Raw genomic sequence first — 24,056 nt, 5'->3', positions numbered from 1 at the left:
TCTAGCATGCAGTGAATCACCTGAAGGTGGGCTACATGCCTCCTCTGAGGGACATTGGCACTGAACCTGTCTTCGTGCAGTTTGTCTTCTCTGTGAGTGATGAGCAGGGGGGCTCTCTGACAGGGCTCATCTTCAACATCACAGTCACACCTGTGGACAACCAGGCACCTGAGGTAACCATAATCATAGTATTAACTCTGAATATATACTGTATGGTGCTTTTCATCCCAAGAGATGCAAGAGAGCACCCTCTTCACTCACTGCTAAAATGCAAAATCCGCCTGGCAGTGACGCATTACAGCAACAATGTGCAAGTAGCCCCACAACACAGAGAAGTCAGATATTACTTCACCAACCGAATTAAAGGGACCCACAGGCATTAGGATAGTTAGTGAAAAGAAAAATAGTTTTAACACTACCACTCTAACAGTACCACAAGAAGAATGGTATATCTTGCAGCAGTGTCTGTAGTCACCATACTTGGGAATTTCATTGAAATGACTTGTTCAGAGGGAACAGTGCCACCTGCAGTTTGACCCACACCACTTACAGCAGCAAACCTGCTTTCCTTAAAGGTGTCCTATCCCAGCACTGCCCAGGCCCAGCCTTGCTTAGCTTCTGAGATCATGTCACACGGTGGTAATACTGCTGATGGAGGGGGCGAGTCACATTTCTCCTACTCTCTACACATTGAAATGCTTGGCATTCAGCTGTGTGATACACTGCCAGCAGCTGCCTGCCAAATTCTCATATTGCATAGAACACAAGAGAATTCAAATAGCAGGTAGAGGATTTCTGAAGAATATAGCGTAAGAAACATGTCCATATTGCTAGATATGTTTAATCTAAACTTAAATTTAACCTGCTATATAACTGTTTTCCTTTTCATTATATAAAGTTCAAGGAAATGAAATAGGGAACAGCTCTCATCTAAATTAAAAAAAAAATATTCCACAATTACAAAAAAGAATCTGATAACTAGTCCAAGCTAGGACATTCCTGAAAACTAAGTATTCACAGATGAAGGCACTTTACAAAGTACTTAGGTGTGAACAAAAATAACTAAAAATGTTTTCTAAAATGTGGCATAATCAAAGTTTAATGTTTTACTGAATTCAAGTGAGAGCAGTGCCTTCATTCTTTCATCTTCTTTCTTTTACTGAAGATTTTTGGGCCTGCACTTCATTCCGATAACTTTACACAACAGATTTACTCTTCTTATCCCCACAACACAGAGAAGTGAGACCTCGTGTCACCACTAGAATTAAAGGGATCCATGGGTAATTGGCTTGCTACCCTTTTGGCACAACAGAAATGCCAGTGACCTCCAGATGCTTGTGAGTGTGCAGTGACATCAGTGAGTGATCTCTCTGACAGTGTGGGTGTGCCAGTGGACATGTCCTTGCTCTCCTGCAGAGGGACTGCAACCATAAATCCGAATTATTAGCAATATGTAATTCCAAGTTGAGCATCTAAAAGAACTTGACTGTCAAATCCATTTTTTGGGGGGGAAATAAAGGTCCAGTGCATATTATTCTTTTGTCATCCACTATGTGTTTTAATGCAAGGGGCTTGGCTTATCCATTGGTTGTAACCTTTGACCTCTTCCATAAAAATGCAACATGATTGCTCCAGCAGTGATGAATCTCTAGCTGATGTCTCCTTTTTAGAGAATGGACCTAGTTCCCAGATTTGGTCCTGCTGTGTCTCCTAGTTTTTACACCAGCTGAGTTCTTACTCACAGGCTATTAGATTTATTTTGTCTGTTTGGAGCATGTTTGTTTTTAGAAATTTGATTTCAGCTCTTAAAAGGTCAAATGGGGTTTGTAATTTGTGTCAAATCTTTGAACAAGTATTTTTACTTTCAGAGCTGCCCGAAATGTAATCAAATAGACTTTTGCAGAAGGAAAAAGTTCTCAGTTTGGAGATGTCTCAAACAGCATCTTTCCCGCTTATGTCTGTTCATCATCATTATCATCAATCAACTAGTAAGAGCTGTTTAGTCAGAAATGACGTGTAGTTGCGAATAGGCACCATATACAGTATGGCTGTAAGATGAAGTTGCTGGAAGCAGTACCCTTTGAGTTGGGTATTTTTGACACTCAGAACTGACAGAAGCAACAAGTTAAATAAAAATCTAAACAAGAAAGCATATCAATTAAGTCATAAATCAGTACTAGAGATTGAGAGCTCAGCTGGAACATAAAGCAGCAGACATAGTGTTCCTCCAGGAGCAGGGCTGAGAACCACTGTCTTTGTGTCAGTAAAGAAGATTTTATGTGGGATCAAGCACACATTAAATGTCATAATGAAACGCAACACAGGGTCTCTAAGGACAAAAGTCTTGATCATGCTGTACTGTTGAAGTAAAGACTCCTGCTTCTGATATGCAGAGGGTTTTGGACTTCTGAAAGTCACAGAGTACAGTAAGTGGTATTCCTGATATGAAGTGAGACTGTCTCTTTCTAAATCTCTGGAACTGAAAGATGAAGACTGAAATTAGGAATTAATAAGACAGAATTAATAAGATGTGCAGCTCCCTCTTTAAAGACTGTGAGAGAAGCAGGGCTTCATCATGTCGTAGAATCCTGCTGACTCTGTTGCTCCCCATTTTGCTGTTTCTTAGAGCAAAGAATACATGACAGTAGTGTTAAATTCAAGCTTTTTGAATTGTGCATACAGTATGCGTCAATAGCACAATGCAGGAAGGAGGCTTTATTTCTCGGGAATCTGAAAATGTCCTTTAATAATGAATAATGTGCCTAAAGCTGTCCCTTTATTGCAGATATTCACCAATCGGATGAAGGTGGAGGAGGGTGCAGACAGTTTCATCACCGAGGACAGCCTGCTGGTGACGGACGTGGACTCTCGGGACAGCGAGCTCAGGGTGCAGCTGAGAGCAGGTCCCTGGCACGGGCGTGTCGATCTGCAGGGGCGGCCCTTGCTGGAGGGGGATTTCTTCACTCTGCAGGACCTGCGAAGCCTCCGACTCCAGTGAGAACCCCTCCTTCGAATTGCTGAGCAGCGGGGATCAGTGTTTGAGTTCCACAGATACACACACACACTCAGGAGCAAAGTTACCCTGCTGCAGAAGCCCAGAGCTCGAAACATGAAATACACCACAGAACCATTTTCCCACAAGCCCTTGAAGACACACAGTGGGAACCTTAATATTCTCATCCTGGGTTAGAGGCAGGAGTTGTTAACAAGGAGGTGCTTTGTATTGGATCATTCATTTACTGTCCGTATTGAAGGTTCGATTTAGTATATAAAAACTGTGTGAGATTGTATTAACAGAGCCATAAATTAAAGCATTGCACATGGATTGTACACAGGAATACACAATAATGAAGTGTCTTCAGCATGCTTCCCTGCTTTTTGTGGCAGGTACCTTCATGATGACTCTGAAACACTTGAAGATAGGATAGGTTTCAGTGTGACTGATGGCTTTAACTCTGCCAATGGGACTCTGGCAGTGCAGGTAAAGTTATAAAACACTAGCTGAAGTACTTGTTATAGTTGTGCAAGAATGTAGATTTGTCAGACAGTAACAAAGAATTCCTGTGAGAGATACAAATATTGTCACACTTTCATTGCTAGTATGTACTGTATAAGTGGACGTTTCTTCCAATTAAGCCCACTCAAAACGCTGTTCAAAAAGATACAAAGCTAGTACTCAACACAGGACAGCTTTTAGTCAACCATTTCACATACAGTAGCTATAACTGGCCTTTTTCAGACATTTTGGTTTAACAATCTGAACAATATGAGCAGGACTCAAGGCAACAAACGTTCATAGAAACCTGCTTGTAATAAGCCCTCCAAATTTTAAATGGTTCCAGAGAACAATTATTTTAGAGGTGACAAAATGTTCCAGACTCTTCAGGTGTCCTGTTGATTCTCATGGAGAAACAGGTATTCTGCTGTTACTCTTACAGAATCAGATGTTTTATTCATGCTCTTATGGAATCGGATATCCTATTGTTCTTGTGCAGAATCATGTAGATGCCCTTAACAAATGAGCTGTTCTGGTATTCTCTCAGATCCTCCCTGTGAACGATGAGCCACCTGCGCTGCAAGCTGGACTGATGTCAGGGCTGGAATGTGCAGAAGGGGGCCGGGTGGTGATCACAGCAGAGTACCTGTATGCCACAGATGCTGACAGTGATGATAGCAGGCTCACCTACATGCTGGGTCGCACACCCACCCATGGAGTGGTGAAAAAGGGAGAAGTCACAGTGGACAAGTTCTCACAGCTAGATGTCCTGCAAGGGTTGATTTCCTATGTGCACACAGGTAGCTGTTAACCTTTCCATCCCTCTTGTTTTTCTTAGGTCACAGGACAGATCTTCTTTCAGACTCCCAGACATTCTGTTAATCATAGGCACCAGCTCTTGTGCATTCAAGCACCCACGATATGTGTGATCATGTTGTTGTTAAAGCAGGGTAAATCCATTTTGCTTTGTTAGTGTGCAGCTGTGGGCTGTGTCTATGGGCCCAGGTGCAGGTGAAGAAGACAAGGCAGACTACAGGATAATATTGAGCAAACAATCCAGGGGAAATCCAGCAAACAAAGTTAAAAGGCAGGCAAGATCAGGAACCAGGAGAGCACTTAGAAAAAGTAATACTTTTGGATTCTTAAAAGTAAGTCCAAGGGAAAACATATCAAGTTCGTAGCCAGCAGTAGATGCTAGAATGCACAAGGAAATCCAGAAGCAAAGTCAAACGAAACAAAGTCAAGAACCGAAAGTAAACTAGAGCAAACACAAAGAATGCCATGATTCTAAACAAAGCTCTAAGACTAAGCAAAGGAACAAACATGAATAATGATCTTCAATATACAGTGTTGAGTGAAGGAAGTGAATCTTAATTACTTGCAGGTGGGATTGATCTTCTACCATATTGTGTAATTATGGTAACTGGTGAATTACCAGGTGTGGTAGTTGAGTTGCATCAGTTGCTGTGGTAACTCTAGAGTGAATCCAGATGGTCCGGTGTGAGTGAGTGTTACAGTTAGTTTTTGCTAATTTTGTTGGATTTGCATGGTTTGGATAACAGGATGCCTTCATCTTGGATTAATTTACTAAATTTCTTATGGAATGATTCTATCTTTATGGGTGCACTCAAAGAGTCACTCAAAGGTCCTTTTATTCACTATACAGTTTCGTTGACAAAATTGCCAAAGCAATCACTGCATTTGTAATTCAGTTTCATGTGTTCAGCCAGTGTATTGACTGCAGACCACAGTTCAACACCACAGAAGTCAGTTTTGCAGACAAAACCTCCCTTTACCAGATTTTGTCTGTTAAATCTGGACTCCACTGGAGTAATGGTTTACTGTATTGAAATATTGAAATTAAAGTATTCCAATTTGAACTCATTGGCTCACTTCAATGTTAGCTTTAAAATTTAACATGTTTCAACTTAAAGTAATCAGATTTTGGTTTAACCAATATTTTACTTTTAGGAATCTACAAAATTGTATAACAATTTAGCATAATTGGAGTTTAAGCGCACCTTTAACTTCTAAGACCACCCAAGTTGATGGGATGATTTAAAACTGTCTTCATAGTAATGGGCACCATCAGCCCCATGAATGTTTTTTACTGCTTTCATCAAGAAGTTTCTGATTAAATTTCAAAGGAAGTACTGAAATTGCTGTTTCTATTCAGGTGGTGAGATCGGACCCAAGTCGCGTTCAGACATCATCACCTTGATTGTGTCCGATGGAGAGGCAGGGACGCTGGACAGCTGCTGTCAGGAAGATGCCCGTCCTCCCCCAGTACCTTTGCATGGCTCACTTCCTGTCTATGATCTCAACATCACTGTCCTCCCCGTTAACAACCAGCCCCCTGCAATTGCTGTGGGTACGTTTCCCTCAGCTGATCTCTCTCAAAAGAGCGTTCAAAGTTGGGTGATGTAATTGGTGGAGTACCAGGAGAATCTGTACTAGAACCACTGTGGTTCCTAAGTTCTATAAATGATCTAGATTCCATTTTAGTTAGTGAAACAGTTATGTTTGCCAAAATAGGAGGATTAGCAAACCTTGTAGAAATTCATATTCAAAAAGCCAATAAATTTAAAAAAATAAATCTCCATCCTTCCTTCTTTCTACGGCTGTGCAGTATAGTGTATCAGTATGGATTAATTAGGGGGCCGATTGGTTCTGCCATGTGAACATTCGCTTACTGTTTGTAATATTAATCAGCACAGTTATATGCCAGAATATATCACAGTTACTGTATGGGATGAGATAGTATTTGAGGATAATCGAAATAAGTGTATTTCAGATACGGAATATTAAAAAACTTAAAGTAAGAAAATGTCCTGTTAGGGGCAACATGGTGGCAAAGTGATTAGGGATGTTCTGCTCATCTGCATGTGGTATTTCTCCTGGTGCTCCAATTTCCAACCCAAAATTCAACCTAAATACTAGTAGGTTAATTGACTTCTGGGAAAACTGTCCCTCGTGTGTGTGTGTCCTGTGATGGACTGGCGTCCTGTCCAAGTTCTATCCTGCCTTGAGCCTGTTGCCTGCTGGGATATGCTCTAGCTCCCCCTTGACCCTTTATTGGATAAAGAAGATAGAAAATGGATGGATGACCTATTCGTGTAAAATTTACTCTCAAAATAAGTCTCAAAATATATGCAGCAGAAATAGGAAAACACCAGCTTTCACTAATAAGCTTAATCCCTTTCCCAGAGGAATTATCCTTGACCAAAAAAATAATGCCCTGAACAACAACCACAAAACAAAAGAACAAAAAATATCTGCGCTTTCAAATGAGTAGATGGGACCCCGGTTGGTATCCCGTCACTAACTAGGCAGAACTCCCCTTTATTCACTGGGCTCAACTCCCTTCAACGGGAGAGCCAGTTCAGCGCGCATTGTATTCTTATTATTGAGACAGGAAGGGATATGTCTCAGCTCAGCTCTGTGCCCAGAGAGATTTTGTGTTATATCAGCAGTAAAAAAAAAAAAAATCAAATGCAGTTATCAATGGAAAACAGATGGCTGTGAGCACTGGGGACACGGCTGCTACTGTGCTGGAGAAGCCCTGTCTCGGGTGAGCCCACAGCTGGGTGGGATTACACACAGGGAGTGCCAGAGCTAAGAGGCAGAGGCCAGGACACCCACCGAAGAAAAAGAGCCTTATTATGAAGAAAAAAAAAACTAACAATGCCCAGGAGCTCTCCTTAACAATGCACTAATTTGTTTTCAAAGTGTGCTTTCTACCACAGTTTGAGCAAAATGTAATCTTCTAATTAATTTGCATTGAATAAAGACAGTCGTAAGAGTATTTACTGAAAGCAAAATAAGTAGTGGGGGGGGAAAACAATCTGGTTCCTTTTCACGGATGGTTAGTTTATCTCTTCTCCCCCAGATTGACGGTCATTAATTCTTCTCCTTGTTGAGGAGCTTGAACCACCCCAACCCCATTAGTGCCATATTCTCCATTCATTATTTATCAGCGCAGTAAATGGGAGCAGATGCCAATGAGCATGGACATGATGGCTTTATCAGCACCCAGGTGGCAGCAGCCTGGCCCCCTGCCAGGAGGTGCTGAGCTGGGAGAGAGCTCCGTGCCGAGCAGGGGAGAGGGGCTGACTGTCCTGGCCTGGCACCGAAGCTCACAACAAGGGAGATCTGACAGGGTATCTGTCTCCCTAACACTCAGGGGAAGCCGAGAGTTACGATCACTGCTTCCACGTCCCAGTCCACACTTAGTGAAGAGCTGAGCCTTATCAGCCAGTTCTTGAATGAACTTCAAGGTATTCAGTTGCCTTTAATGCAAATTCATTATTGACCCTTCCTGGTTCTGTCTTCTACTTATTCAGCACAGGGCTTCTGCAGTGATACATTTTCCCCATGGAGTTTAAAATCTCAAAATCAGATTAGATTTCAAATTAGATTCTTAGTATTCAGAATTGTTCATGTTTCAGGTAGCTTATCTAAGGGTACAGGAGAATACAGTACTGTACGTACTGTACTACTTTTGAAAAAAAATCTGAGTGTTTTTAAGTTAATGTTTTTATTCGGATGAATAAATAATCAATGACAAAGGCGGCCAGTTTTCAAATTGTTAACTACATCAGCCTAAAACCCCTTACATATTATGGAGGAAAAGAACAGTAGGAAAACCTATTTTTGGAGCACTCTGATAGATTTCTGTCTGTGACAGTCAGTGAAATGGAATAACCGATTGAGGTCACTTACACATCTCTCGTCCCATCTGCTGCTATACTGCCCATGGAAATGCTACTGTATGTTCATCTCTAGAGCAGCACTGTATGTCATCCACACTGCCACTGAGATCGCCTGTCTCTTCCTTCCCTTCAGATAGGAATGTGTCTACATTTACCAACTCGTTCTGATCAATTTTTGTGTTTTAAGCTTAAAACATCACTGTTGTTAACAAATACATAGAGTGCTTTAAAAAGGTTAATTTTCTAGAGTGTCATCCACACACTCCAAGAAAGTCTTCAAGACAGTTATTAAATTATGAAGGGATCAGATTTGAGCTTTTCCCATTCTTTAACAGACAGAAATCTGAAGGGCTTATTTTGGCAGGGGGCATGTTTGTTGTGGAAGAGGGATCTTCGGCCTGCCTTTCTCCAGAGGTCCTGAACGCCTCCGACCTGGACACTCCGTCCGAGGATCTGATTTTTCACCTGGAGGCTCCCCCTCGACACGGCTTCCTGGAGAACACTCTGCCCTCACCAGGACATGAGAAGAGTAACGCAGGCCTCCGTGTGGGTAAGCACAACTGGCAGCCATTCCTGGTGAACTGGAATGGCCAACTCACACGGTTACATGACAACAGCATTACTGAAACCATTCCAGTGAAAGTGATCACAAGAGTCAGTAATCAACACAGTTATTGTTGATGTTTACATTACTCCCTAAATAGCCTGGAAATAACAACATGTTTGTTAACTTGATGTTTTTGTGATTATGGTGATATTTTGTGTTTTTATTCCACATAATGACATGGTTGTTTTTTGTGTTGTTTTATTTTATGATGGCCATATCCGGTGATGTTTTCAGTTTCACAATGGCCCCTCTAAGGAACAAATGCGAGCCATTCAGATTAATCTGAGAATTTCACAGGGCCACAACCATAGAACATTTCTAGTATGATCCACTGTTTGTGATGGACACTCCCCAGTAAGGAGTTTAATTGAAAAATATGCCTCAAATACATAAAATATGCCAAATAAGTTCTGAAAAGTTTTTAGCTTCACCAATACTTATAAAATACTGTTTATTTTAACTTTCAAAGTAGAATACAGAACTTTAACAGATTAGTGTGGTTCTGAGATGCCAGTACTGCTACTGTTTATGTTCATTAATGCTTTTTCTGTACTGCAACAATTTTGGGACTTTAGAATGACAGAAACCACAGTGAAAATGTGAAAATAAGTGGTGGAGTAAATGGCAGATAATTGGGTGTTTTGCAGCCAGACAAAGACAAAGTAGAATAAGAAGGATGGACCACAAGTTGTTAAAAACCTGAATGAGCTTCACATGATCAGCAGCAGTGGATTTTTTGTCTGCTCCATATTTGTCCACTTAAAATTCTCTTCAGGATTACCTGCAGGCCCTAAAGACTGCTCAGGGCTCCGAAAATAACCCCAGGCCTAAACTTTCCCCCATCCCTGATCCCTGAACCTAACTTCCTGTCGTAGCCCAATGACGTGTGTGACTGATGAGTGAGCGTCTGTGCCCAGTCTCTTTCAGCTTGTGGCACCTGACGTCTGGCTACATCAACTACATTCAGGCCCAGCATCAGGGTGTCGAACCCACCTCCGACCACTTCATGGTGACTGTTAGTGACGGGGTGCACAGGTCCACATCCGTCCCTTTCTACATCATCATTAACCCCACCAACGACGAGGTCCCTAGCCTTCTTCTCAGGAACCTCACAGTGAGTAGCTGTCTCCACAGTGATTATTTATATTTCAAGTTCAGTTAACATAATATTCACTGTATAATATAACACTGTATTCTGGACCGTGTGCAAACTGCACTGAAATACAGCAATTCAATAAGTAGCTCTTAAAATATGTTCCAATTTCTCCTCTCTGGTGAATGGAACCCAATTTTATTTCCCAATGTCCTTGTGTTTGTATTAAAATAGCACTACTATTTTAGTTTTAATATTATTTTATTGATTTATTATGGTGCCTTTGTTGACAAATTTTTCAAAGTATGCCAATCTATTATAGCAAACCAATCTATTATACAAAAGTCTCTTATGATCCTCTGTTTTGATAAGGAAAGGAATAAAGATTAGTTTAGTCCCACCATTTGTTAAAAAGACTGAAACATGTTGAAACACATTCGATGACATAATGATACATTACAAAAATATATGCATTTATATATTCTGAGCACTTATGATATGTTTGATATACAGTATATACTAGCACAAGTACTGTATGTCAACTATAATGAGTACAGTTTTAAAATGTGTTTCTTCATCATTTGACCTGTGATTTAAAAAGATTTTTCAAAGGCGCTGCATTCTGTTATCTTTTCACATCTGTTATATTAATATTGCATTCTGTATCAAGGCTGCTCTTCTTTCAAGGTAACTTTCATTATATCCACTGTGCCGCTGGATTTCCTCTACTTTGTGGCACAGCATGGCTGAGCAGTCAGACCCGTTTTCTTTACCTGATCACTTTTCATTAAGGTTATAATATTGTTCTCGTCCTTCATTCTTAGTCATTGGTGCTCAGTGCTGGTCGTGGAGGGCTAGTGTGCCTGCAGGATTATTACAATTTTTTACTTTTTTTAACTGGGCTGAAGCTTTTACTCAGAGTCTCTTATATTTGCGTTAATCTATACAAGTGGTGATTTTACTGGAGCAGTTTGGCTGAATTGTCTGTCTCAAGAGTACAACCTGGGACAGTGTCTCACCTAGGATTTGAACCCACAACATGAACCACTACATATTGTAAGTCCATTATAGGCTTGATTAGACACGTAATAACTTTGGGGCTTAAAGTAACATCCTGTAGAAAACTGCAAACCAAAAGGCATAGCAGCTCCTCCAGGAACAGGAGCAGCTACAGTATGTCTTCCCATCTTGATGAGACTGAACAAAGTTGACTCATGGGGTGTTTTCTCCTGGTGCTCCTTCTAGGTGACAGAGGGAGGGATGAGTGAGCTGAGTCCGGCAGTCTTGGATGCTGTGGATTTAGATGCTCCCCCTGATACCCTGACCTTCTCCGTCCTTGTCCGTCCAGCCTACGGGACAATCCTGAATGGCATTTACGGGCTCCAGATGAGCCGCTATAAACAGATGGGCTCTGGCATGCTAGACCAGGATCTACTGATTCACTCTTTCACCTTACAGCAGCTCCGCCAAGGTCAGTGTCCTCTTTGTTGGACCAGTTCCTCGGATAAATAGCACGTTTTCATCTTGCATTGTGCTCTTGACAACGGTCTTACTTGACCTACGGTATGGAGAATCGAAAATCAGAACACAAGAAAAGCCACTTACTAGCTCAGTCAATTAGGCACATTTTCCTCTTAGCAGATTTTTAGTAAGCAAGCACTAGCAGCTTAATGATTTGAAGATCTCATCCAGCTATTTCTGAAGGATCCTGAAGTGGTGAAATGTAACTTGTTGCTCTTCTCTGAGCTGATTCCAGGACAGCAATGACCTTTATGCAGCATGGCAAGCAATACTCCGAATGGAGCCTAACAGATACGTTCATAGTCTCTGAATCCTGTTGCAAATGTAAATTATAACTATACATAGAAAGAGGTGTGTACTAAGCTAGATCAGTTATTAGTCTCATCTTTGGTTTTCTTTTTACTTTAAGTTCACTATGTAATCTCATCAACCTCAGCAATAAAACAGATTTCCCTTCTTTGCTCTTTCTGTCAGTAGAGTCCAGTTATTTCCTCTACCAGATGTTGGAAACAAAGGTCACACAGTGCCTGTGGTGTTGAGCTGCTTTTCCACAGGTCATTTGATCAGCTCTCTTCAAATTATTAGATAGCTTTGGACATTTAGGGTATTTCTGGAAATGTTAAAATTGTGCACAGATCTTGAGAGTCCTTTTTGACTTGAGACACTAGACATTACTTTACCCCTGTTATGTCAAGTGTATTGTAGTCTTTTGGTACAGTGTGGTGTGATTGGAATTTTTATTTGCTTTTCCATCAATTATCTAGCAGTTTTATCCAATACAAGCTCGCAGGAGCCTATCCTGGCAAGCAATGGACACAAGGCAGGATACACCCTGGATGGGACACCAGTCAATCGCAGGGCAGACACACTAGCCCCAGTTTTCCTGAAAAGCCAAGTAATCTACCAGTATGTCTATGGACAGTGGAAGGATACTGGAGCGCTCAGAGGAAACCTATGCAAACATGGAGAAAACATCCAGTACAAACTTCAAACTTGATAGCTTAACAATTGAATCTGGGGCCTGAGTGTTGTGAGGCAGCAATGCTCACCACTGTACTGTGGCACTTTAGTTTTGCTTTATTATATTTGCAGGGTGGTTTTGCAGTTCTCTCCCTGTGCTTTGTGGAACTGTAGAGCTCGTGAATTGGGGGTTGAACAATGCAAGGATGAGAACCGGACAAGAGACCAATATTTTGTTTTTACAGCTTAACAGTCACATTTCTACCTTGCTTCATTCTCTCACTCTTCCTGATCTCTCCCTTCCTTAATCACATCATCCAGTATGACTTGTCAGAAAACAAGGACATCTATATTAACAAAAACCTATCTACAAACGGAATCAGATAATTATTTATAATTTAAATACTGTATGCTTTAAACCATATAACTGAATAAAAGAACAGCAACACAGGACGCAAGATTACAATTGTATTTTCTCTGCCCTCATTTTTCTTGTTGATGCTTGACCTCAGTGATTTACAGTGGATTTCCCATGATTTCAGTTTAAGTGTTTTCAAATATGGTGTGGTATTAATTTTAGGTGCACCATATGTTGTTTTAACTGCCAGAAGCATACAAATAAAACAATACCATCCCCTTACTCAGCAACTGCCATTTATAAATAATGACATGTTTGTTAACTTGATGTTTTTGTGATGCTGGTGATATTTTGTGATTTTGTTTTAGATTTTCGTTATGATGGCCATATCCAGTGATGTTTTCAGATAATGACATGTTTACATATACAGTACTGTAAGGAAATGTGATTTGTGAAGAGTAGGCTCAGACTTGGGCATTTCAGACCCCAAATCCAGTCTTTTTCTTAGCTTTGAACTTTGGAGAATCCTCACAGAGTGGCAACTGTCTCTTCTCCTATCCCCACCCCCTGCCCCCCCCTCTTTCTCTGCAGGAATGAAGATCGTCTACATGCACGATGACACAGAAACCCTCAAGGACAGCTTCGCCGTTCAGCTGACAGATGGCAAACACACAGTCCAAGGGACAGTGCATGTCCACATCATACCAGTCAACGATGAAAAGCCCAGGCTGTTGAAGTAAGCACGCCCTGGGACAAAATACCAAGCCAAAAATGTAAAGGGGAGATCTGGGAGGGGGGAGGGCTACATAACCTGTGTTGTGCACACGCAAGGAAAAGTCCTCTGACTGGGAATTTGTTGTATTTCAGTCAAATCTCCAGGTGCAGCTCTGAGCATTTCTGTTTTCCTTAGATCAGGAGTTTTGGGTCACCGCTTGGCAGTAGGCGTCGTGTAAGCTCCAGGAGAGCAGAAATGATGCGTGTTTTTGGCAGGCACCGCTCGCCTGCTTCACTTCCTTGCGGATTGTGCTGACAAGGTGGACCTGCCTTTCAAGATGTAGGCTGAGGCAGCTTCTTCTCATGCGAAACAAACTGGCAGGGCTGTTGTCCTTGCTGTTTGGTTGTGCCATATCTACTTCAGCTATATCTACAGTACTCTAACAATAGTTAGCAGTTTGCTCTCAACGGGGTGGCAGTGGATTATATCAATTAAGTCATGGTTGTTGGATGGATGCTTTTCTTTTCTTTATGGAGTCATTTTAAGTCATTACACAGCTAAATTAAATGTCTCAGTGCAACAGTTCTGGTCTGTCCTTTGTACTCTTGGCAATATGTTAACTGGTTCTGTCTATAATGGAATCTGACAAACACATATTATCGCATTGTATGTATTTATCACAGGCTAGAAGTCATTCATGGAGTTTAAAAATGCTTATTCGCATGTCTTGGACTCTCAAACCCTAGTTTTCTCCACAGATATGACACTTATTGCTGACTTTTTTATTTTAGTTTTTCATCCCCCACCATCCCATCTTCACCCTTGCAACAGCTCCTTGGCTCATTCCTCATTACAAAGTGGGGTTCCCTGTGTTAAATGGGGTTTGATAGAGCTACTGAAGTAACGTTAATATTACATTAATTACATTCAAGATTTGTGCTGTATATTTTGTAATTATCTGTATATTTAGTATGAGTGTGAAGTCAGATTTAATTATTGTTTTAGAGCTAAAGAATGTTGTCTCTTTATGTGTTTGTAATTAAGATTGTGAAAACAGCTGGAATGGAAAAATCACACAACTACAACATAAATGCTACATTACATAAGTTAGTAATATTGCATCATTTCTCTTTACCAAAATTAGGACACTTTTGATACATTCTAAAATGTCCTCTTCTAGTTCAGCATAAAGCAGATGATTTGAGACAAACATTTCTGCAATGATTCTCCTATATGGTTTTTCCCAATAACCAGAAATTCTTCAGTAGAAGCAAAGCTTTTCACTGTCTAGAAATAGGAAAAGTCTATTAGTCAACATCTTCTGTACAGTTAAACCCTTCCTTAAAAGTCCAGACTGGCTGCTGAGTAGATTGTAGTCCAGGTGTAATCCAGCTCAAACTATCTACCATCACAGGTATTCTGTAAGGTTAGCGGGCTGGGATAATATATCTATATTAGACCAAATAGCATCCCAGTTATGCTACTGAGCATAAAGTCAGCAAACTGAAAGGCTGAAAACTCAACCGATCTGTCTCACTGTAACAGGTTGAAGCTAATGAGCAAGTGGGACAATAGGAAGGAGAGCGGTACTGGTTCTGTTGCAGTGTTTGGAGGAGCACAGTGCCACCAGAAAACAGAATTGTTGCTGGTGTGTTTATTAACAGGAACCTTGCTGTTGTGGACTGTTAGCTCTGTTTATACTTTCTGCTCCAGGAATACAGGTCTTGAGGTGAACGCAGCAGAGAACAAGGTGATTTCCAGCGTGGTTCTGGAAGCCGAAGACAAGGACACCCCCAGCGACAGGCTCTACTATGTCTTGAATTCCTGCCCCAAGTTTGGTCAGCTGCAACTTAAGGTCAGGTCTTCCTCCTTAATCATTTTCAGTTCCCTTTGTTGGACACTTACAACAGATAGGTTGGTAATGCATCTCTTGGGTGAATTTTCAATAAACTCTTTCTTGGCAGATTGAAGTTTGAGTTCATTGCGCATTAGTTGATTTTGGATTTGATTGAACTAAGTCACGTATTCCCTCCCTGCCTGTGGTGCTTGCCAGACAGAGCTGCATCCATATTCCAACTGATGCTGCAGCCTGCTGTTTGCAATGTGAAAACAAATCTCACTGGATGTGCTTGTTTTGTCTTCCTCTCTCTCATGTTCATTCATAGGGCAAAGTTGTTTTGACTAACAGTCTGTTTTTACAGCTACTGTATACAAATAGTTTGTTATTACACCTTGAAGCAAAAAAAGCAAAAATTAGTATTTCCTAATTCTGAGAAATGGGCACTTGCCCCATTCTGTTGTCCAGATAGCAGGGGGTTGGGCTTTACTGCAGCCTGGCATGAATTTCACTCAGGAAGATGTGGAGATGAACCGCTTGTGGTACCTGCACACAACTATCCTGGGGGCCAAAGGTCATGACAGCTTCCGCTTCTACCTGACTGACCTGGACAATGAAAGCCCTGCCCACAGTGTCTTCATCTCCCTGCGGGACATTGACAAAGGTGGGGTGTGAGAGGTCTGGCATGTGGTGCTTTCTATCTTAGCCCCAAAAACTGTTTCCCCTTTGCAATTTCCATCCTTTAATGTGGCCTGGAGGCTGAAGCCAAGCCATAATAATGTTAATATTGTTGAGAATCCAGGCCTGCTTAGATAAGTTACACATCTACTTCTAAATAAAAAATGTTAAGGTCACCATACTGTAGGTACAAACAATAGAGGACATTCACAGTTGAAACCGCAGCCCAACACCATGATAACTGTCTGACCTCTGCCTGATCATTTGTGCTTTTCCACTTTCTGGTTCCTGTGTTCCATGTGTGTCATTAAACACTTCATGTGGAGGTTTATTTATCTTTGATTTATTCATCTTAGAGTCAATACTTCACAAAATTACAGGATATTAATTTAATTTTTATTTTAGCACAAACATAATGAACCACATTACAATTTTAGGAAGTTTTAGGAAGTCATAGTTTTTATCCATGTCACTTAGGCCAGTGGTACACAATTCAAAGCCCCTTGCTTGCTGGGATATGCTCTGGCTCTCCCACAACCTTGTGTTGGATAAAGAGTTTGAAAATTATTGGATGAATATATCAATACTTGTTCCTGTAGCAAGTAACACGTGAAGTAACACCAGGATGCCACTTACAGTACACTCACAATTCCAGAACCCCTTTTTTCAATTTCACTGAACCGGACCCGATAGGAATGTGAACAGTGCAGCTTCAGACAGTTCATGGTCTTATACTGTACCTGCTTGTTTAAAATGTAACTGTGTTGTTGCTAATTGACATAAATCACATAAAACTTTCCAACAATCTGATATTGTGTACTCAGAGAAAAGTACTCTTCAATTAATTCAAATTAGTACACTGTGTACATATTGTGTACTGTGTAAATGCACAACCCGCAGTGTATTAGTGCAACATAATGCACAGTGAGTTATATGTTTAGTGAGTTGTAGTCGTCCCTTATTCCCTCCTCCCTCCATTTGTTATGATGGTACTGTTTTTATGCTGCACCAACTCCTTGTTTTGGAACTATAGGCTTCTCATAAGTCGTATGATACAGCACCAATCCAGAACTGATAAGCCCACAGTCTCCCTCCTCTCTCTCTCCCCTAGGTGACATTGTTCTCCTCACCAAACCTGTAACTCTAACTGAGGGTGACAGGGTGACCTTGACGACAGATGTTCTCCTAGCAACAGATGGCACCGGCAAAGTGGAGGAGCTGCTGTATGCCGTATCTGTGCCACCTGTGCGTGGTCACATAGAGTCCATCAATTATCCCGGCCTGCCCATTGCCACGTTCAGCCAGTTGGACATAGCAGCTCAGAAAGTGTGCTACGTGCACGACAACAGCCATGAGGATGGACAGGATTCCTTCAGGTGAGTTGGGGGCAGAGGGCGAGCTGCAGGGCTACGGGGAGTCTGCAAGGCAGAGCCAGATGATCCCTTTACAGAGGGAAGTACAGAAAAGAAATTACAGTTTGAGATTTGAAACACTGAAATACGAAGTCCTTGATGGGCATGCTATATTTCTTCACACTCTCTATGCTTTTTAAAATCACAGGTACGTACCTGTGTCAGTATGCATAGGCTGCAAAAGGAAGGATCAGCCAAAGGTTTATTCCATGATAAAAAGAAAAGAGCACAACGTTTTGGCTGTAGAGCCTTTCATAACTGAAGAAGGCTCCACAGCTGCTACATTGTGTCTCTTTTCTTAACAGCAGGGAATAAACCTTTGCCTTTTTTTGTACATCACTCCTTGTAGCAGGCGATGAGCTGCATGGACACATTGAATTTTACTAATTTACAGTACATATCAACGGTTAATTATGCTTTATTTTTGTAATTATTTTCAAATACACAGTAGAAGGAAAAAATAGCATTTAAACAGAAGGCCTGTTTTTTCTGGACCATCAACACAACAGGATGAAATCTGAGTTTTATAGTTGCCTTTCCTAAATATTTATATTTATATTATGAATGATGTTTTCTGTATTTCTCTGACAGGCTAAATTGCGATTTGTTAATTTGCTCTTGATGAAGGGCTTTTTTTATTCTCCTACATGCATATCGTACATAACAATTAAACCCATACCTGTAATGAGAAAGGATCACATACAGTACAACTACACAAAAAACAGAAAAGGGTCAGCGTATGGTACAATCATGATAATCTTTCTAAAAGTGTATGCCCAGCATGCTAAATTATCAATATGGATTGTTGTGGGAAATTCTTCATCAGAGGAGCAGGACACAGTCTTGTGCAGATTCAGTTTTATTGAGCTCAATAAGCACACCAACGCGCACTAGGTCTTCCCCACAGACCAGACAAACTGCAAGGGTTTCCCAACTCTTATATACATTCAGAAAGACGTTTGTTTCACAATATGGGTGCTTGTCCTGTTCTTTGATATGTACAGTAATTACTGCTTGTCCTGCTCTGTCCTGCTCTAGGATCTGTCCTTTGATATGCAGCAGACATTGATCTGCTTTCTCCTGTTTGTGGGTGTTGTTCCTATCTTTTGTTATGTACAGTAGCATTAAGTCACTGGGTCTGCTAAAGCAAGTCAGATTTATGGCATCTAAGCATAACGTTTGTTGAAGGCAAAATTAACAGACCCCAGCAACACCTTCCACAATGTGGTTAAGTGGTGATATTACGATGCTGGATAAGTGAGATATATACATGTCCCACTTCAGGGCTAAATTGAAATTCTCCGGTAATCTGTTGACAAGGGAAGCATGATCGATAATGGAAATGCCCTAGTTTTGAGAGGGAATGCATAGTTTTGTTAATGAGTGGGAAGAGGAGGGAAAAGAGGAAGATGGGTGGAAAGAGGAGGGGCTGCATTACAAAAGAAGGCGTGTTTTCCATGCTGTAGAAGCTAGAATGCAATGAAATACAAATCTGAATTTGTACGCCTGACCCATCATCTTGTGACTTAAGAAAAGGGAGCTCTTTTGTCACCCAAAGAGCTGGCTTTATTTCAGCCCAGGTCAGCAGGGATCAGGCTGTTCCATCAGCCAGGCAGGAGGCTGGCAAAGATGCAGTGCTCCTCTCCTCAATATGCCTATTTCTCATGGTCCAATGTGTTGATCAGGAGTCATTCACCGATTGTCTGGTTCATTGTGTGCTTGGTACTGTATGTGTTGCCTCATGACTTTAAATTCCCTCAATAGAAAAAAAAAACTGGAGCATGTCAAAAAAGAAAATTTGGCTTGACACAAAGCATTAGGACTGGGGGGTTAAAGCCGTGTATGACTGGAAAAACACACATTTCCAATATGTCTTCCATTAAAATCTGTGTGAGAAATGAAATACAGTGCCTTGCGAAAGTATTCGGCCCCCTTGAACTTTTCAACCTTTTGCCACATTTCAGGCTTCAAACATAAAGATATAAATTTTTTATTTTATGTGAAGAATCACCAACAAGTGGGACACAATTTTGAAGTGGAACGAAATCTATTGGATTTTTGAAACTTTTTTAACTAATAAAAAAATGAAAAGTGGGGCGTGCAAAATTATTCGGCCCCTTTACTTTCAGTGCAGCAAACTCACTCCAGAAGTTCAGCGAGGATCTCTGAATGATCCAATGTTGTCCTAAATGACTGATGGTGATAAATAGAATCCACCTGTGTGTAATCAAGTCTCTGTATAAATGCACCTGCTCTGTGATAGTCTCAAGGTTCTGTTGAAAGCGCAGAGAGCATCATGAAGACCAAGGAACACACCAGGCAGGTCCGTAATACTGTTGTGGAGAAGTTTAAAGCCGGATTTGGATACAAAAAGATTTCCCAAGCTTCAAACATCCCAAGGAGCACTGTGCAAGCGATCATCTTGAAATGGAAGGAGTATCAGACCACTGCAAATCTACCAAGACCTGGCCGTCCCTCTAAACTTTCAGCTCAGACAAGGAGAAGACTGATCAGAGATGCAGCCAAGAGGCCCATGATCACTCTGGATGAACTGCAGAGAACTACAGCTGAGGTGGGAGAGTCTGTCCATAGGACAACAATCAGTCTTACACTGCACAAATCTGGCCTTTATGGAAGAGTGGCAAGAAGAAAGCCATTTCTCAAAGATATCCATAAAAAGTCTCGTCTAAAGTTTGCCACAAGCCACCTGGGAGACACCCCAAACATGTGGAAGAAGGTGCTCTGGTCAGATGAAACCAAAATCGAACTTTTTGGCCACAATGCAAAACGATATGTTTGGCGTAAAAGCAACACAGCTCATCACCCTCAACACACCATCCCCACTGTCAAACATGGTGGTGGCAGCATCATGGTTTGGGCCTGCTTTTCTTCAGCAGGGACAGGGAAGATGGTTAAAATTGAGGGGAAGATGGATGCAGCCAAATACAGGACCATTCTGGATGAAAACCTGTTGGAGTCTGCAAAAGACCTGAAACTGGGACGGAGATTTATCTTCCAACAAGACAATGATCCCAAACATACAGCAAAATCTACAAAGGAATGGTTCACAAATAAACGTATCCAGGGGTTTGAATGGCCAAGTCAAAGTCCAGACCTGAATCCAATCGAGAATCTGTGGAAAGAGCTGAAAACTGCTGTTCACAAACGCTCTCCATCCAACCTCACTGAGCTCGAGCTGTTTTGCAAGGAAGACTGGGCAAGAATTTCAGTCTCTCGATGTGCAAAACTGATAGAGACATACCCCAAGCGACTTGCAGCTGTAATCGCAGCAAAAGGTGGCTCTACAAAGTATTAACGCAAGGGGGCCGAATAATTTTGCACGCCCCACTTTTCATTTTTTTATTAGTTAAAAAAGTTTCAAAAATCCAATAGATTTCGTTCCACTTCACAATTGTGTCCCACTTGTTGGTGATTCTTCACATAAAATAAAAAATTTATATCTTTATGTTTGAAGCCTGAAATGTGGCAAAAGGTTGAAAAGTTCAAGGGGGCCGAATACTTTCGCAAGGCACTGTATGAGGAGAATAGATCTGTGCCAATTTGTGAGAGGCCATGAAACATGTGCACATGTCTTGGCTGGGTTTCTGTAACTGGTTAGGTTGACTGGGAAGGCCAGCTGGGGTGGGATGGAATGGGATTACAGTGATCGCATCAAACATACTTGGGAGTGAAGACCAGCAGATATCTCCTGAGCTAAACCGTGTTCCTTCCACATTTACATGATTGGCTAGAAAATATTTTTTTGAACATGAAAGTTGTCAGTTTAACATTAATTTAATTTTGCATCTCATGGCTATTAATTCCATGTAGTGTTTCAGGCAGACAAAGCTACAAAGTGTGTAGTCCCCTGCAGCACTGGAGATCAGAGTAGCTGATATGATCACACAATGCAATGCTGATCAGTTCTGTTAACTTCTAAAAATAAGTTTAGGTGACCTGGAGGCAGAGACTTGACATCTGACCACTTAAAAATCAAAGCATTTGATATTTGTGCCAGATTCAATATACATTGTTTTTGAAATTCAACATCTTTGTGAGCGGTACTCAATGTCTGACACTGGACATATATACAGTTTACATTATATAGCACACTTGAGTTTCTTTGAAAAATGAAAAAACGTATGTTAAAATCTGACAATTATGATAACATAATAAAAGATATGCTTTGCAATAGGTTACATTGTACAAAAGTCATTATACATATACATGAACACGTATACAGTACATTTGTATACTTATTAGTTTTACTGTCAAATTGATGTTTTACAGAATGCTAATTAACACCAATTGGTAGTGACAATAAGGCCTATCAATTCGCAAAGAACAACCTCTGTATGTTGGTGCCAAGCATGCATTACAGATGTGCAGTGACCAAAGGGCAGTGCAGTGTCTTCTACAGCAGGCCCCTGTTAAATCGATGCTGATAACAAATGTCAATCACCATAATGAATTTTCCTATATCATGTCTGTGTAATAAAATGTCATTGCACATGATACAAAAAAGTTTCTTTTTCCTGAGGATAAGCATATGTTGCAGTTATAGGTTTTTTTATATGTACAGTACATGAACTACAGTATTCCAAATTCTTCATGATGTGCACCAAAACTGTGTGCTTAGAGCAGAGCTTAGTATCTGAAGGTTTTAGCTTGTTTATACATTTGCCGAAAAAATTTGATAAAGGTGACATACTGTATAAAAACAGGTATTCTGCTACCTGGGTTGTGTTTTGAAGCCAGACCCCATCAAGACTGATGAAACAAACCTTCAAATGCAGTTCTGGGTTGCAAAGCAGATTGACAGATTGTTGTCAGACTGATGCAACACCAGTGCATAAAAATTAGCTTAGGGTTTTATCAACTCAGACAACATGATTTGGCCAAAGAAGGCAGAAGGGTTTTTTTTCCTCCCCTTTTCTTTGCATTGACAGGGGATGATAAATGGAGATTATTAACCAAATAATAACTCCTGGCATTTCAATGCATGTTAGGTTCCAAAAAAAAGGTTTTTAGAGGGATCCCACCACATAATTACCCAGAAATGTGGGACACGTCACCAGCTGTTTCACCAGTTTGGCTGAAAACAAGGTCTCCTTCTCAGCGGTTCGTGTGTATACTTATCAGCTGCAGGCACACGGGCCAGTCTGGAGAAAACATGTGTGAGAGGCAGATTGGATTGGCAGGCAGCTACGCTGTGCTCTTTTCAGTTGTTTTTTATTGTCACTCCTGCAATCGATGTCGGCTTCCCTGAGCAGGTGTAATTTAATGGCGACAAGATACACAAACCTTGCAATCTGGAAAGAGACGCGAACATTCGTTGTTCTTACTCTGTCTACTACTGTGTTGTAGGAACAGAAAAGAAAAGCTGTCACCCTGAAAACCTCTGTAGGATGCTCTTTGTGGCTGGCCTGCTTTGTCACTGCTTGATTCTTTTTTATTGTATACTGCTGGTGAAGTCTCCACATTCTTTCTTTCTGTTTGTGTCTAAGTCTGATCTTCCTCTACTGCATCGGTTGTTTAATTTGATAAATTCTACAACACTTTTCTTCTGAGTCACTTGTATGCCACATTACTAATTACTGAATCACATTGTTGAGTGTTAGTACATTACATATCTCATACATTCTGTAGCAAACATTACTAGTGAAACATGCATTGTATGTATTAATTATTAGTAACTAAATGGAATAAATTCAGTAAGTACAGTAGCTAGGCTTTATACTGAGTTTATCCATCATTTTTAAGTGCTAGTACAGTATGTTATTCATGGATAACTAACACAGGGCTTACAGGTGAGACCTGAGCTGAAATAATACCTAAATTGCTTTGTGTTGAAGTGTGACACCTCTTCAGGTGATACAGTATGGTATATCAACAGGGCTTAGCACAGTGGAGTCGACAGATTCAATTCAAGCTCTGTTGTCCCATTTGGGGAAATGCATTTTACAGCACACTCCCAACATACAGTAACAACACAATGACAGACAAGATTTACCAAGCACGAAGTCAGTGGAACAGTGTTACAGCAAGATAATGGCAAAGATAGTTACAACATTGTATGAAAGAGATGCTTTGGAGAATATCTTCCCCTCAGAACTTCTGCAACTTTCTGCTGTTTCACAAAGCAAATTAAGTGGCTCACAATAGCAGTTGGTCGTTTGGTTTAATAGTGAGACTCTCAAGCCCATGTCAAGCTCTTTGGATTTCATGAAATGAAACACCTGATGTTAGACAGAGCCTTTAATTGACCTTATCTGCACCATTTTTGCTTCCTATCAACTGAGAGTTGTTCTTTTGTATTTAACGTGGTCAAGAAGATGCATTTAGGTTAATTATAAAAAGCTCTTGGATACAGCTGAGCTAGTGACAAACTCTCAGAAAACTGAAAGATATTCAATTAAGTAGCTTAGAAGAAAAAAAAATGTGGCTTTGTGAAATACACACTATTAGCTCATCATCGTTGAACAAATGACAATCTCGATGTAACCCAAATTTCTAGCAGTCTTTCATTGGAGAGCTCATTCTGACTCATCCAGAATAGGGATTGTTTTGTTTTTTGAATGAAGAACAGTTTTTGGGCTAAACAGTCTGGGTGGGGACAGAGATTATCATGGGTGTGTTTCCAGACAAGCCAATTCACTACATCACA

General features: G+C 40.8%; 1 protein-coding gene across 1 annotated transcript in view; it reads left to right on the top strand.

Annotated features, from left to right (window-relative positions):
• frem1b (Fras1 related extracellular matrix 1b) overlaps window positions 1–24,056 on the top strand; it is a 63,090-nt gene that overhangs the window by 23,086 nt on the left and 15,948 nt on the right. Inside the window, exons 13-24 of the mRNA XM_088599109.1 lie at window positions 6–173; window positions 2,786–2,994; window positions 3,388–3,481; window positions 4,044–4,296; window positions 5,673–5,867; window positions 8,573–8,758; window positions 9,733–9,929; window positions 11,154–11,379; window positions 13,339–13,483; window positions 15,176–15,317; window positions 15,768–15,963; window positions 17,089–17,353. Coding sequence (XP_088455235.1) covers window positions 6–173; window positions 2,786–2,994; window positions 3,388–3,481; window positions 4,044–4,296; window positions 5,673–5,867; window positions 8,573–8,758; window positions 9,733–9,929; window positions 11,154–11,379; window positions 13,339–13,483; window positions 15,176–15,317; window positions 15,768–15,963; window positions 17,089–17,353 — 2,276 coding nt within the window. The remainder of the gene's footprint in view (window positions 1–5; window positions 174–2,785; window positions 2,995–3,387; window positions 3,482–4,043; window positions 4,297–5,672; window positions 5,868–8,572; window positions 8,759–9,732; window positions 9,930–11,153; window positions 11,380–13,338; window positions 13,484–15,175; window positions 15,318–15,767; window positions 15,964–17,088; window positions 17,354–24,056) is intronic.

Source organism: Lepisosteus platostomus, chromosome 11 (assembly GCF_059453375.1).
Source record: "Lepisosteus platostomus isolate fLepPlt1 chromosome 11, fLepPlt1.hap1, whole genome shotgun sequence".
NCBI lineage: Eukaryota > Metazoa > Chordata > Actinopteri > Semionotiformes > Lepisosteidae > Lepisosteus > Lepisosteus platostomus.
The sequence above is the reverse complement of the archived record's forward strand: the minus strand, read 5'-3'. Positions and strand labels throughout refer to the sequence as shown.